A 15,881-nucleotide genomic window follows, 5' to 3' on the forward strand; every position below is an offset into this window, starting at 1 on the left:
CCTATCCATGTAACCCTGCATATCTTTGGAAACTAAGGGGCAATTTTAACATGGCCAATTCACCTAACCTGCACAAATTTGGACTGTGTGAGGAAACCAGAGCACCCGGAGGAAGCCCATGCAGACACACTGAAAAAGTGCAACCTCCACATAGTCACTTAAGTTGAACTCGAGTCCCTGGCGCTGTGAGGCAGCAGTGCTAAACACTTGTCACCATGCCGCTCCAATACACCCGTATTGCATTAAAAGGCTTGCTTTAAGTGTTCATGCAGTCTCCTTAAATTCATTGCATTGGATGTGGGATATGATTATCTATGCACCATTGCTCACATTGTTTTTAATTGAAAAATTTACAGCCTAAAGTCCAAAGTGCGTAGTGTAGGATGTCACTGCATCTGAAAGATGTGTCAGGGAACAAGTGTATGGGACACACTTGAGTTTGAACAGTTTATTGTAAGAAGTAAGGAAGACTGAGGAGTGACCTGATGGAGGCCTTGAAGATTATGAAAGGATTTGGTAGAGTGGCACAGTGAGGGCATGTTTCCATTTGCAAGCAAGACCACAATTAAAGGCCATAGACATAAATTCAAGACAAACAAACTCCTTTACCCAAAGAGTGGCTACCACAAGGAGTAGCTGAGGTGACTGGCATACATTTAAGGGAAAGTTAGAAAACGCATGCGGGAGAAAGGAATAGAAGGATATGTTGATGTGGTTAGGTTAAGGAGGGTATAAGGAGGCTCTCGTGGAGAGTAAATACCAACATAGAACTATTACTGAATGAGCTATTCCTGTGCAGAAAATACTATGTAATGAGTTACACATCTTTAAGCTCCTGGGAATGGGCGATTTGGAGAAATAGGAGGTGTGATATTACTTAATTTCGAACACGTGAGACTTAAATACACGCATGAAAGATGAATGCTGGTGAGAAAGATTCATTGACCTTTTGGTTCAAAGGTGTTGTCCTGGACTGTGACTAGGCCCTTCTTACTCATTTACATAGAATGCAGTGTAATTAGTGCACCCGTGTCTCCCTGGAATGCAGTATGTCTGATTAACAGTTACTTTCAATGTTAAGTATCCATAACTTTGGGTGGGATTCTCTGGTAGCGCCCGCCCGGTGACTGGAGAATCCCGCCCGAGGTCAATGGACTTTTCCATTGTCCGTCTCTCGCTCGTGGCAATCTTGCAATGGGCGGGGCAGAAGCATCCAGCCCTTTGTTTGCCTTTTCGGGCTGAGATTGTTTGGTTTTAGTCGCTAAGTAGCCGCAACTTTGACTGCAGAGATTAAGATTGTTAAAAGTAAGGGCGGCATGGTGACGCAGTGGATAGCACTGGGTCTGCGGAGCTGAGGACCCGGGTTTGAATCCCGGCCCTGGGTCACTGTCCGTGTGGAGTTTGCTCATTCTCCCCATGTCTGCGTGGGTTTCACCCCCACAACCCAAAGATGTGCGGGTAAGGTGGATTGGCTATGCTAAATTACCCCTTAATTGGAAAATCAAAAATAATTGGGTACTCTAAATTTAAAACAAGATTGTTTAAAAGTATTCCAACTACTCCACAAACCCAGTGATGGTGGCGGCCCTGAAGGTGTGGGGACAGTGGCGGCAACACCTGAGGCTGGAGGGGTGTCGGTTTGGGCACCGATTTGTGGAAATCACCGGTTTGCCTGGCAAGGGGGGGGGTCGGAAATGTACAAGGAGCTGATGGATTGGGAGAGAGGGAAATTGGAGTCTGGGCTGTGGGAGGAGGCTCTGATGAGGGTGAATGCAGGTTTGTCGAAGGTCCCGAAGATGAAGGTGGTCCCGAAGGTGTAATCTTCGGAGTGTCAGAAGACCTGGGAGTACGGGACAGACACACACACACACACCACACACACAGATGGGACGCGAGCGCATGAAACCGGGGGCTGGGTTAGTGACCTGGCAGAGTTTCTCAGGTTAGAAAAAATAAAGTTCGATTTGAGGGGTTTTGATTTGTGATTATGTTTGTTGTTGTTCAGGCTTTGGGGGGGGGGGGGGGGGGGCTCCACGATGGCCAGGCCCGTGATCGGGGGCCACCGATCGGCCGTGCATTCTGGGGGATGGGGGCCCTACCTTCTTCCGCGCCTGCCCGCTGTGTGGCTCCACCATGTTGCGCGGCGCCGGCGGGAAAGCGGCCGCCGTGCGGACCTGCGGCCAGTCGTGCAGGGCCGCGTACGGCAGCTGGAACAGCGCGGAGCACTCCAGCGCCGTGCTGGCCCCCTGTGGGCCACGGAATCGCTGGGCCAAGAGGCCCATTGACGCCGGCGTGAAACATTCCGGTGTTTACGCCGGCGTCAACACTTAGCCGCGTTTTTGGAGAATCCCGGGCAACGTTTTAGTATTGAATTGAATGTTAAAACCAGGGGAAACGTTCTACGGACGTTGATTATTTTTGGGTACAATGTAGAATTTGATATGATGTAGCTGGACAGTTGAAGTAATATTCCTAAAAGATCCTTGATTTTAACCGTGTCATAATAGTTTTAATACACTCATCCCAACTTTCTGCTGAATTAAGAACAAACCTCAACGTCCCCTTCCTTTGTCACATATGTGACCATTCAAAGCAGACAGTCAGGCATTTCCTGAGGGCCTCCGAGCTGGAAGAATCTTGCTGAGCGATATGTCAGGGTCATTAGTTATTGCAGTTACTGTCATTCTGATCAGTACCTTTTGTGCCAACAGAATTAACAGCGTTTTACAATATTTAGTACTGATCAGGATTTTGGTAAGATATCTGGAGAGTAAGCTGTTCTTCCGACCTGTGCTTTACGGGTGCGGCGTTATTGCAATGTAATTGTGAATCTACGTTAGACACGGTCCTGCAGTTTTTCTTGCAGCCATAGAAGATAACTTTTGTTCATTCAAGTAGGCAAGTGTTAACGTTGAGCATGATGTATTTGCTTTATCAAGGGACTGCAAGGTGTCCAAAGCTGAACGAATTTACAGTTCAAGTGGAAGAAATAATCTGCATTTGCATGGCACCTTTCACAATCACAGCCAAAGAATGAGTGAATTAAATTCATGTTTGAATGAGTAAATGAAATGAAGGATTGGCGGAATCTGGAAATGTTGTCACAGTCCTCCGACAGTAGAGAAGAACAAGGACTAGAAGTAGAACTTGTGTTTTTTGTTCTACATTCCAACTGATTGAGGTAGTTGATACAGCCTTTTATTAGTTGCCACATTTATGTGTTAGGTTGTGTGTGTTTATATAAATACCTCATATAATAAGGTCGAAATATACTTTCCTCCCCCCTCCACGCCCTCCCTCACCCAAAGTATTTTAAGTGATGGAGAAATTTTGTGTAATAACTGACTGCTCTCCATTCCCTGTTGACAGAAAAAGCCTGAGACGCCGCCACCATCTACAAATCCATTCCTTGAAGACGAAACTGGAGTAGAGTGTGACACCGAGAAAGAAGGAGACCTGGAGAAGGTAAGGAGAGGGGCAACAAGAGGAAAAGTCTGGTTGTGCTATTTGGATTACCTGCTGCTGTGGATGATATTTGCTGTTCAGAATTGCTCAGCCTTGTGATACATGACAGATAAAGTGATTGTACACAAGGTTTTCTACTTCCAAGTTTGCAGAATGTTTCACAAGAACGGTGCACTGTAGTGTCTCAAAAGCTCATTCACCACTTTTAGATTTATGTTGCCTGATTCGCTTGGATTGGGGGTAGAGGAATGGACCCTTCAACCCAGGGTCAGATATGTGTAGCTGTTCCTTCTTTCCGCACTAACTCAACATTATTCAAGACACAGAATCACAATTAACACAACGTATTATCAGTAGGGGGCTGGAGTTTCGGAGCCACGAGGTCATGCTGCAGCTGTACAAAACTCTGGTGCGGCCGCACCTGGAGTACTGCGTGCAGTTCTGGTCACCACATTATAGGAAGGATGTGGAAGCTTTGGAAAGGGTTCAGAGGAGATTTACTAGGATGTTGCCTGGTATGGGGGAAGGTCTTACGAGGAAAGGCTCAGGGACTTGAGGTTGTTTTCGTTAGAGAGGAGAAGGCTGAGAGGTGACTTAATAGAGACATATAAGATAGTCAGAGGGTTAGATAGGGTGGACAGAGAGTCTTTTTCCTCGGATGGTGATGACCAACACGAGGGGACATAGCTTTAAATTGAGGGGTGGTAGATATAGGACAGATGTCAGAGGCAGTTTCTTTACTCAGAGAGTAGTAGGGGTGTTGAACGCCCTGCCTGCAACAGTAGTAGACTCGCCAAATTTAAGGGCATTTAAGTGGTCACTGGATAGACATATGGATGAAAATGGAATAGTGTAGGTCAGATAGTCTTCAGATGGTTTCACGGGTCGGCGCAACATCGAGGGCGGAAGGGCCCGTACTGCGCTGTGATGTTCTATGTTCTATGTAAGTTTCAAATCTCATTTGTACTGAGACCAATAGAAGCAAACAGCCATCTGATCTGTAAACCATTTCTGCACTTATTAAAAAGATAATCCCAAATTACTTTTCTAGGTAAAGTTGCTGTTCTTCAGAGTGGAAGTTCCCTGTTCTTATGCCCTTTAAAGGGACACTTTCACCTCTCTGCTGTCTCAGCAGATTTATTCATTGAGTATCTGATACTTACAGACTGTAAAATACCTTGGCCCATTCTATATGTGCTGAGTGAGCTAATTTAGCTGTGGCAGCAATAGAGTTGTTATAATTGGACTGGGCTAGTGAGTGGAAAAATCACTATCGAGCAATCTCTGCTTTTGTGTGTGTTGGAAACGGACAGGGTCTAACTCATTATTGACAGTCCTTTTGATTGAATGGTCTGTACCCTTCATTATCTAAGCTTTCACATGAATAGAGCACTTTGATAAGGTACTAGAGGGTGTCTGTGGCACTGTACCGTGGCAAGATACTGTGAGGGAGCAAGAATTAGTACAGAAAACAAAAACACATTCTTGATGGTCCATTTTTCCATTTGGGGAGGAAAAGAGCTTTTAAATTGTTTACATCTTCAAGTAGCTTCATCATAAAATGTGGTGAATCCAAGGATATGTTCTGATTCAGAAGGAACTCTGTATTTCAAATAGGAATTAATAGCTGCATCTGGTACTGTAATAGTTTAAAATAACTTCTGTGATTTCTTTCTGGGAAATGTGTGTGTGTGTTGGTGTGTGTATTGTTTAGAAGGGAGGAATTAAGGCCACCCTCTTGAAGTGGTTGGAAATGGAAAGTGGTGTGTATGACGGGGTTCAGTTGCGTTCACTCTGCGTATCACCCATCTGGATATTCGGCTACATATGTGGAGTTGTTGCCAAATTTTCAGACACTAATATAATAGGAATATTGCAAATAATCCTGAGGACCAAAAGAAGCTACAGGAGAGATATTGATGAGGTGGGATGGGAGAGAAGTGACAAATGAAACTTAAGAATAATAGTAAATAATCTTTATTATTGTCACAAGTAGGCGAACATTAACACTGCAACTAAGTTACTGTGAAAATCCCCTAGTTGCCACACGGGTACCTAGTTGCCTGTTTGGGTACGCTGAGGGAGAATTCAGAATGTCCAAATTACCTAACAGCACTTCTTTCGGGACTTGTGGGAGGAAACCGGAGCACCCGGAGAAAACCCACGCAGACACGGGGAGAACGTGCAGACTCCGCACAGACAGTGACCCAAGCCGGGAATCTAACTGGAACCCTGGAGCTGTGAAGCAACAGTGCTACCATGCCACCATGTGGGATAGTCACATTTAGCTCTACCTTTTTAATGGGGGAAAAGCTGGATGTGTGGAAGAACAGAGGACTGTTGTGGTCAGAGTCACAACACCATTTAAAAGGAATGGATGAAACCCATTTAAACAAACTCGAATGGAATAATAGGTTTTGTGTCAAGAGATTTGGCATGATATAATGGCGGGCAGAAGGCCGTACCTGTCAGTTGTCTGTTGATGGGACAAAGATTTGAGGGCATGGTCTCTTTGGGGTGGTTGCCTCCAAGCTGGCAGGCTAGGTGATGAGAAATCTGAACTGATATTGATCCATTGAGGCAGATTTGTTAATTTGATCTGTGAGCATGCCAGGTCTGCTGCGAATGATTGACTAGCCAGTTTAGCTCATTAATGATGGCCTAGACTGGTTATAGTGACCTTGTATTCCATCTGCTATGTTCTTGCTCACTGATTTTGTGAATCTAAATCTCTGTGAAGCCTCTTTGCATCTTCCTCACAAATCACATTGCTGCTAAACCTTGTCACATCAGCAAACTTGGAAACATCACATTTGGTCCCCACATCTAAATCATTGATATAGATTTATGAATAGCTGGGGCCTAAACTCTGATCTTTGCAGTACCCCACTAGTAACAGCCTGCCAATCTGAGAATGACCCATTTATTCCTGCTCTCTGTTTTTGACCATTAACCAGTCCTCAATCCATGCTAGTGTATTATCCACAATCCCATGACAGTAAGCAGCTAATACCACTTTAAAAAGGCCACTTAATTTGATTTTTATATATATATATAAAAATAAATTTAGAGTATCCAATTCATTTTCTTCCAATTAAGGGGCAATTTAGCGTGACCAATCCACCTACCCTGCACATTTTTTGGGTCGTGGGGGCGAAACCCACGCAAACACGGGGAGAATGTGCAAACTCCACACAGACAGTGACCCAGAGCTGAGATTGAATCTGGGACCTCGGCGCCGTGAGGCAGGAGTGCTAACCACTGCGCCACAGTGCTGCCCGGATTTTTATGTATTTAAACGTCGGTGCTTTGGTGGTTTTATAGAATTCATTTTTACTTTTAAAGGCTGGTTAGGTTTCCCGTATGACAGCTGTGATAGTGGAGTCAGACACTTTTAGGAACTTTCAAGCGGTTATTGGATAGGCACATGGAGCACAGAATGACAGGGAGTGGGATAGCTTGATCCTGGTTTCGGACACTGCTCGGCACAACATCGAGGGCCGAAGGGCCTGTTCTGTGCTGTACTGTTCTATGTTCCATGTTTGAAGAAGGGTATATCAAATTACTGTCCAGCAGACAACCATGATTACAAGGCCAGAGGTTGAACCTATGTTGTGCAACAAATAATGCATTTAAAAACTTGTGTTGCTAAAATCCAAGGAAACTGTACAGCAATAAGCTGGAGCACAGTTAGTCTTTTCAATGAATGCTGCAAGTAAATGAATAAATAATTCAACACATTTTATATTGAACTTTATCATTGACATTAAAATTACCTGGGGCTGAATTCTCCGCTTCCCACTGCCGGCAGCGAGAATTGTGATTGGGCAGGGACTAGCATGCAGTGGAAAAATCGGGAGCTGCCCACTGTGCCGATTCCATCGCCATGCTCCGGTCTCTTGCTGCCCGTGTTAGTGAAGTCTGCGGATCCAGGCAAAACCGCAATTTCATGGATTTAAATATCATTAGTGGGCAGGACACCTCATGCTCCACCTCTCCGTGATACTCTGCTTAGGGGCTTAGGCGGAAGTCTCGCCGGTGTGAATTGGTGCAAATATTTACAAGCGGGGCCTGGGCGTCATGGCTGTTGAGGGGGAGCGGGAGGCTGAAAAATCTCTCAAATATTGTCGGGATTGCTACAGAGTGGCTGCCCGGGCTGGAGGCAGTAGCTGGGAATGGCTGCCATTGTTGGAGTACATGGATTTAAAGACATTCTTTGGTGTTACTCACAGGTTCCTGGCTGCTCACACAGCTGACTGCTCACTCTGTCTTGTAAATGTTCAGAGAGCCTCTGGTGATGTGGGAACCCACCCATGCTGCCCCTCTGGAAGCCCTCATCCCCTGACGGTATCAGCGAGGGCATGGGCGTGGCCAGTCTCATTCGGTGACCCACCAGGTGTTGGCACTCCTCAGAAGTGCTGCCCCATTGCACAGGAAGCAGGGGATTAGCCCGAACAAAGGGCACCTGCACCGTGGCTTTTGGAACCCTCCCTGGTTCTCTGTCTCTCTGAGGGCAAAGGCCTCACCAGTGACCCCTATCCCTCAGGATCACAAGCTGCGTCCTGCCGAGGCAGCACTGACTGCCTTTGCCACCATCTCCCAGATGCTGTTCAGGAGAGCGGGCTTGTGTGTGGGTCCAACCCTGTGGAAGGTGGTGTCCCTCCTCTCCTCATTGGCATTAAGCAGTTGGTCCACTTCGACTCCCGAAATCAGGGAAAGGTCTCCTCTAAGCTATCTTCGTGGCTGCAATGAGTGTGTGGTGAATGGAGTGCTTAAAAACAACTCTAGCTGTCAGGCTCTTTAGCGCTAATTCCAGCCCCTGCTGTTACACCGATGCTGGGCCGGGAATTGCTCGCAGTTTGGGTCAACAATTTTATTTTTTCTAAATTTAGAGTACCCAACTTATTTTTTCCAATTAAGGAGCAATTTAGCGTGGCCAATCCACCTACCCTGCACATCTTTGGGTTGTGGGGGCGAAACCCACGCAGACACGGGAAGAATGTGCAAACTCCACACAGACAGTGACCCAGAGCCGGGATCGAACCCGGGACCTCGGCGGAGAGAGGCAGCTGTGGTAATCACTGCGCCACCGTGCTGCCCGTGCGCCGGCAATTCTATGTCCTGAATCGCAGAACGGATATTGCCCCCAACGGAAAAGTGAATTGCATGCTGTTTAGTCATCGCACGAACACCTATTCTCCCAGGCAGAGAATGCAGCACCAAGTCGATGCCGAGAGGATGAGTGATTTCTTTTTAAATTGTCAAATTCATTCAGTGTTTAGTTGTCAGTAGTACTGTGGATTTTGCAGCTTTTAGGAGTGCAGTGACCACAGATACAGGGAACTCGCAAACATTCCTTTAGATTTCCTTGGAGAGAACAAAATACCTCAACACTTTTATTTTAATGCTGGGATTCTGGAAAACACGTAGTATGAGAGTAACACGCTCTCCTTTTTACTGCATCTCCTGGAAAGATAATTGGCAGAGGCCCATATTTTCCACACTGCTAATCCGTGCATAAGGGTTTCATGACAAATCGAGTCCAAGGCACTATCCGAGGCACAGTGTTCGACTTCATTGTGTGACCGCCAAGCAACATACGATCGCTGCTCGTGACATGTTGTCATCTGAAAAGCACCTATTAATTGCTTTATAAAATTCAACGGCTAAAAGAATGGAGATTAAAAATGATTTGGCTGCCTTTGTAGAATTTGAATATCGGCCACCCTACTACTATTTTCTCAAAATCCTTTGGATAAGTAAAGTCTACCGAGAGGAAGGTGCTGGAATTTGGAACTTGATTTATCTGCTGACTCTGCTCGGGTTAATTAAATCAGAACAGCAGGATTGCTTTCCCAGGCTGAGTAAGCTCGATTCAAAACCACCAAAAATGCTGTGAAGAATTAGCACTTTTTCCCCTCTTGAGTGGAAAAAAATCTGGCTTTTGTTAATGTTAGTTTAACAAAGTTGCACTGCATAAAAACAATTTTGTGAAAATTCAGCTACATAAGTCGTATTCTTGGCCAACTCGGAATTATCTTTGAACATCTGTTCAAAACCATGTGTCCCCTATTTACCAAAATAAATTGTGTCCCCAATGTGCCTCCCGACGATGCAGCTCGTGCAGGGGATTAACCCTTATCGATCCAACTCGCATGGCAAATCCTCAGTTGACCGGGGTACCCCAAGGTTCAACCTGTCCTCCTTACCTGATACCTGCAGACACATTTTCCAGCAGAGATTGCTTGATAGAGATCAGGAACTATAAACTGTGTTTGGTTGTCCTCCTCGATCGTCTGGGTGCTGAGGCCAACTGATATTTTTCAACTCCGTGCCAATCAAAGATGGAACCTTTAACTTTTCTCCTCTGTACTGTTTTTTAAAAAACAAATTTAAAGTACCTAATTATTTTTTTTCCAATTAAAGGGCTATTTAGCATGGCCAATCCACCACGCAGACACGGGGTGAATGTGCAAACTCCAGACAGACAGTGGGCCGGATTCGAACCTGAGTCCTCCGTGCCGTGAGGCAGCAGTGCTAACCACTGCGCCACCTTTCTGCCCCTCTGCTCTGTACTTTTGATGCTTGCTCGTGTAATGCATTTATTAGCAAAGCCCGGAGTGCCGGCGTGCACATTTCTAGAATCTGCCAAACGCGTGTTGGGGTCAAAGCAGATGCGCCAGAATTTGCTGTTGAAATAATTCTAATATTCGTGGTGCTTGCTGTTATTTATGAGTAAATGGTACAGCAAGTTGAGGGGAGGAGTGCAGATAAATGTGAATATCCAAAAGTTGCTGCCTTACCCACAGGGCCTGAAAGACGTGCCTGTTAGGTGAATTGGGCATTCTGAATTCTCCCTCTTATGTACCCGAACAGGCGCTGGAGTGTGGCGACTAGGGGATTTTCACAGTAACTTCATTGCAGTGTTGATGTAAGCCTACTTGTGACAAAATTATTATTATTATCAGTTGCACTAGTTTCTCCATTAGGCTCGTGAACACAGCATTTAGCATTAGCCTGCCTGTTTTACTGTAGTTTCCCATTAACGTTGCAATGGTAAGTCAAGTGTTGTAATTACAATTTAAATTTGTGACCAGCGTTGATGACTGCTAATCAACCTTGCCGCCACCGGAAATTAACCATTGTCAGGAATCTCATTTCTTCAGGTTCTGCATTTCTCAGGGAGATTTAAAAATTTCACATTGTTTTAAAAAAAAAACTTTTTTCCCCCTTATTCAAGGGGAAGAAAAACGTGCTAATTTTTCACAGCATTTCTGGTGAGTTAGAATCCAGCTAAATCAGCCTAGGAAAGTAATCCTGTTCTTTTTTTCCCCCTTTTTTGTCACCTTGTCCTCTCTCAATCCAATCTCTCTGACCCCTCTATTCCTGTTTCTGCATCTGTTTTGACCCTGGATTCGCTCGTTTTAATTCACCCTCCTCTTCAGGCCTTTCTGGTAGTTATTTCCCGATCCTTGAATCTGGTCGGTTGCCCTGGTCACTCATGTCCCTGATTCCACCACGGCACCATTAGCACCTCTCCCCTTCAGCAACTCTTGTGGGCAATGTTTCTTTGAGCTGCCGTGTACAGAGAGAGGTAAGTGTAACCAACACAAGATGATGTTGACTGTGGGGTTGTAGCAGGTTCAGGTTTCATCGCCTCTCACCCTAGTCCTGGTGCTGTTTTCTGCCCCAGTAAAACGTAACAATTTTTTTTTTTTGGCTTGCTATTCTAATGATAGGCTTCATACAGGTCTGTGAGAAGACCACTTGTTATTGGCCATACGTGGATCAGACATGTAGACGTTTATAAAGCCTGTTTCCTCTTCCATTCAGGGCTAGAGCTGGATTTCTGACAAAAAGTTGGAATCATAGTGATAATGAAGTTGCCAAAGTGTGTCTCAGATATTGCTTGGCTTTAGAACCCGGAATGTTTAACCAAGAATACAATAAATGTCTGCGCTTGGATGAAAAGGTTTAAGCATCTATCCAAAAACTGCACATAAAAATGATCCTTTAAGAAATGTAATGCACAGCGTGTTTATTTTAACTTTAACCAGGATAAATTCAGCACAGGAAGCCCGGGCAGTATTAAGGGATGGGTTTGGGGGGGGGGGGGGGGGGGGGGGGGGGGCATTTTAGCAATGGTGGTAGATATTGATGACCCTGGCAATCGTTTCTTCTTGGGGCTTTAAAAAAAAGCTGTAATTGCTGAGGAGTTGGCACTCTGTTGAACTTGCCTGATATGGAGTAATAATAATAATCGCTTATTGTCACAAGTAGGCTTCAATGAAGTTACTGTGAAAAGCCCCTAGTCGCCACATTCAGGCATCTGTTCGGGGAGGCCAGTACGGGAATTGAACCCGCGCTGCTGCCTTGTGCTACATTACAAGCCAGCTGTTTAGCCCACTGTGCTAAACCAGCCCCCAAGTAGCTAAAGATTTAAGGTTATACGTGACTAATAGCAGTGAATAAAGTTCCCTCAGTTCTCTGTCCAAGAATTTTGGGCCTCCTGACCAAAATATGAAGTCAGCCTGTTCCCAGCCTCTCCAGATACTCCTCCATAATTGGCTACACGCAGTGCGTGTTTTTGTCTTGTCCTTGGTGAGGAAGCAAGCACCTCACATCTGCTCAGTGGCTTCCCTGGATGACATAACTAACATCGGAACTTGCCATGCAGTGAACAGCAGGGAAGAACCTCTGTCCTACTGTTCTGTGGCTCCGCGCCACCAGAACTCCCCACAGTATCCAGTTCTGCTCCCTGGATGGAAATATTACGCAGCGATTTCCAAAATTGCAGTATGCACATAACTCGTATGATACCATTAAAAATCAGCAAAGTGTGGTCTTGTATTACTTGCATTTTTGTTAGTAAACTATCCAAGGACATTCGGAATTTAGTCAAGCAAAGTACCACCAATGGAATATTTCCGTGCAGTTTCTCAAGTGAAAAGACCTTTCTTGTGACCTTGGTCGTCCTTCGCGCTTGGAAGGAAACTGCAGTCTTTACTTCACTCAGCTGAATATTTTCCTCTTGTGTCTGAATTTCAACATAGGAACAACTTCAAAGCTGCCTGCTGTTTATTTATAGTCTAGGTTTTCTTTTTAGCTGCAGTGGTTTCAGATCACATGCCGTGGGGGGGGGGGGAGATCAGGTGAAAATGAATAAGCATCTCTTCGAGAGTTCTCATCTTTCAAAATATGAATAAATTTGATCAAAGTTCCACTTTAATTTTATTTTGTGTTGAAAGCTTTACTCAGGCATAGTGTGCATGCTCACGGCTCTCCTTGAAATTATGCTCTCCTTAAGGCCTTGTTTTTAAAGGTTTAATGCTTTGAAGGTGAATATGTAGCTTTTTGCACAATCAAATGTAAGCGAAGTTCTGCATTTTACAGTCTCACGGTAGATTGAACTTTGCTGCAAGGTTGACGGCAGCTTGGGTCAGTTCTTGGCTTTCTTGCCTCCGGCCGGAAGTTGTGGGCTGAAGTCCCATTATCAGGACCTAGTCACATATTTCAGTATCGTATGAATGCTCCATTGTCATAGGTACTATCCTTCAGATGAGGCATGAACTTGAAGTCCTGTGTATTTATTTAAATCGACATTAAAAATCTCGTGGCACCATTTGCAGTGGAACAGGAGGTTCTGTTGGCCTTTTGGCCGGTATTACCCCTTCAGCCACTGCCGCCAGTAAACCAATATGCTGGTTGTTTGTCTGATTTACTATGTAACCACCATCACAGCACTCCTGAAGTTGCAAAACATTTTCACATTGTGTTAAATTGCTACATGAGTGCATTTAGTTTAAAACAGCATTGCTCTATTGCCAAGATAAATGCCAAAAAGATTACTTATGGTTTTTGACTTGTAGTGGGCTACGTTACTGAGGCACTTTCTCTTATTGAAGAGCCAATTAGATGGTGTAAATGAGAGGTGAACAAGCTGTTTTAATTAGTCGATGAATTTAAAGAGCCGAATAGCTTCCATCATTTGGACCTGGCTTTGTGGTTAGCAGGTTTATGCACGCATTGTTATCATATTTCTTTCTTTAGCTATTCATGATTTTTTTTGGACTATTTTGTGTGTAATGTTTGCTGGTTATTAGGTCTACCACATTTCCCAGTTCCATCCAGTGAAGAATGCAAGAAGACTATGCCAAGCCTACCTGTAGGTGCAACGGGTCTCAGTTCCACTGGGCTTTGTTAAATTGGAGTCTCTCTCTTGGAAACCAGAGTAACGAGGCTTTGCATATTTTAAAAACTGTTTTTCCCTCTTGTCTCCCTGCCAGCAGCATGAATTTGGAAAATTGTCCCTTCAGCACACACCCCCAACATGCCTCCCTTATGCATCAGCACCGTTCAGTTTAATGTTTCGGTCTTGCATATCAGCTATTTTTATAGAATACTGTGGTGAGTTTGTCACCTTCTGGCTGTATTATAGAGTTTAGTGACGTTGGTCGAATGTCTTTTGAGGCAGGCAAAAAAAGATTTTCCCGTAAAACTCTTCGTGCTGTTAGAGAGAGCGATACCGTAAAGCCATTGAGTCTGAAGTAGGCCCCCGAAAGATAGGGATTTCATTTTCAAGGTTAGATTTTAAAATTATGATACTTGGCAAGCAGCCGTTAAATAAGCAGCTCTGAAACAAACATTGAAGAAAATTTGACATGGGCAACATTTGTCACCATTAACTGAGAAGATTGGGAAAATATGTACTGTAAATTATTCCCTGTTTGCCTTTAATACTGGAGGGTAAGGGAGAACGACTGTGTTTTACTTAAAATTCTAAAAGTACACCTGGAAACACTGGAGTGCATCAGAATATGAGCGTCACTGAACTGGACCAGCCATATAAATACTGTGACCGAAAGCTCAAAGGCTGGGAATTCTTCAGCGAACAACTTATCTCCTGATTCCTCAAAGTCTGTACATAGAATCATAGAATTTACAGTGCAGAAGGAGGTCATTCGGCCCATCGAGTCTGCACCGGCCCTTGGAAAGAGCACCCTACCCAAGCCTACACCTCCACCCTATCCCCGTAACCCAGTAACCCCACTAAACCTTTTGGACACTCAAGGGGCAATTTAGCATGGCCAGTCCACCTAACCTGCACATCTTTGGACTGTGGGCAGAAATTGGAGCACCCGGAGGAAACCCACGCAGAGAGGAGAACATGTAGACTTCGCAGAGACAGTGACCACGTGGGAATCGAACCTGGGACCCTGGAGCTGTGAAGCAACAGTGCTATCCACTGTGCTACTGTGCCACCCGTTCACAATGTACAAGAGACAGATTGGGAGTGCAATGGAATACTCGGCACTTGCTTGGATGAATGCAGTTCCAACAACACTCGAGAACTTTGACATCCACCCAAAGCAGCTAGCTTGATTAACAACCCCTCCACCTCTGGCACACAGTGGCAGCAGTGAATGCCTTCTGCAAGATGCACCGTAGCAATTCGCCAAGGCTCCTTCTATGGCACCTTCCAAACAGGTGATCTATGCTGTCTAGAAGAACATGTGCAGCAGGCGCATTAAAACGCCACCTACACTACCTTCAAGTCACACACTATCCTGACTTGGAGCCACATTGTTGTTCCTTCACTGTCATTCGGTCAAAATCCTTCAAATCAACTCCTTCTCCAAAAGCACAGTGGGTGTACTCTCCATATAGACTGCAATGGTTCAGGAAAGTGGCTCACCATCACTGACTTGAGGATAGTTGCCAGCGACCCTGTCATTCTATGAATGAATAGAAAATAAAATGATCAAGAGTTAGTGCAGGTTTCTGTCACACCTGGTTGATATTTTAATAAGGTGAGTGGTACCTCTCTGGATAACTATATGAATTAGAACCTTTAAAATAGCAATCCATGGAAGAAATGGGAGTCTTTAACAGATGAACACTGATTGACTGAAACTATTAACTGTCCAGGTTGGAAATGAGCCAAAATATTAATCACTTTGTTGTTGTACACGAATTGCATGCACAGGCCCCTTGACTGTTCCACCAGATACATGAAGCAGATACAGGGGAACGCCACCATCTGGACATTCTCCTCCAAGCCACTCTGACTTGGAAATATATAATTGTTTCTTCATTGTCGCTGGATCAAAATCCTGGAATTCCTTCCCTAACAATACTGTGGTTGTACCTATGCCGGGTAAAGTCGTCACAATTCCAGATGACCATAGGCTGCTTTACCATTTGAGGGGGAGAGCTGTCTGGTGATGATTTAACCCGAGGGTCGCCACACCTCAGGCGGGGGGGGAAAGTTGAGAAGGCGGGCCTTTATGAATGACCTACACCACATGGACTGCAGCAGTTGAAGAAGCCAGCTCACTGCTACCTTCTCAAGGGGCAATTGTGATACCACTCTCTGGAGTGAGATGACACTCGCCACAGGCTTTCAGGAGAGAGAA

General features: G+C 44.9%; 1 protein-coding gene across 1 annotated transcript in view; it reads left to right on the plus strand.

Moving 5' to 3' along the window:
* vps53 (VPS53 subunit of GARP complex) overlaps positions 1-15,881 on the plus strand; it is a 269,146-nt gene that overhangs the window by 113,236 nt on the left and 140,029 nt on the right. The window contains exon 12 of the mRNA XM_038814428.1: positions 3,370-3,465. Coding sequence (XP_038670356.1) covers positions 3,370-3,465 — 96 coding nt within the window. The remainder of the gene's footprint in view (positions 1-3,369; positions 3,466-15,881) is intronic.

The sequence above is a fragment of the Scyliorhinus canicula genome, chromosome 12, assembly GCF_902713615.1.
Source record: "Scyliorhinus canicula chromosome 12, sScyCan1.1, whole genome shotgun sequence".
Taxonomy (NCBI): domain Eukaryota; kingdom Metazoa; phylum Chordata; class Chondrichthyes; order Carcharhiniformes; family Scyliorhinidae; genus Scyliorhinus; species Scyliorhinus canicula.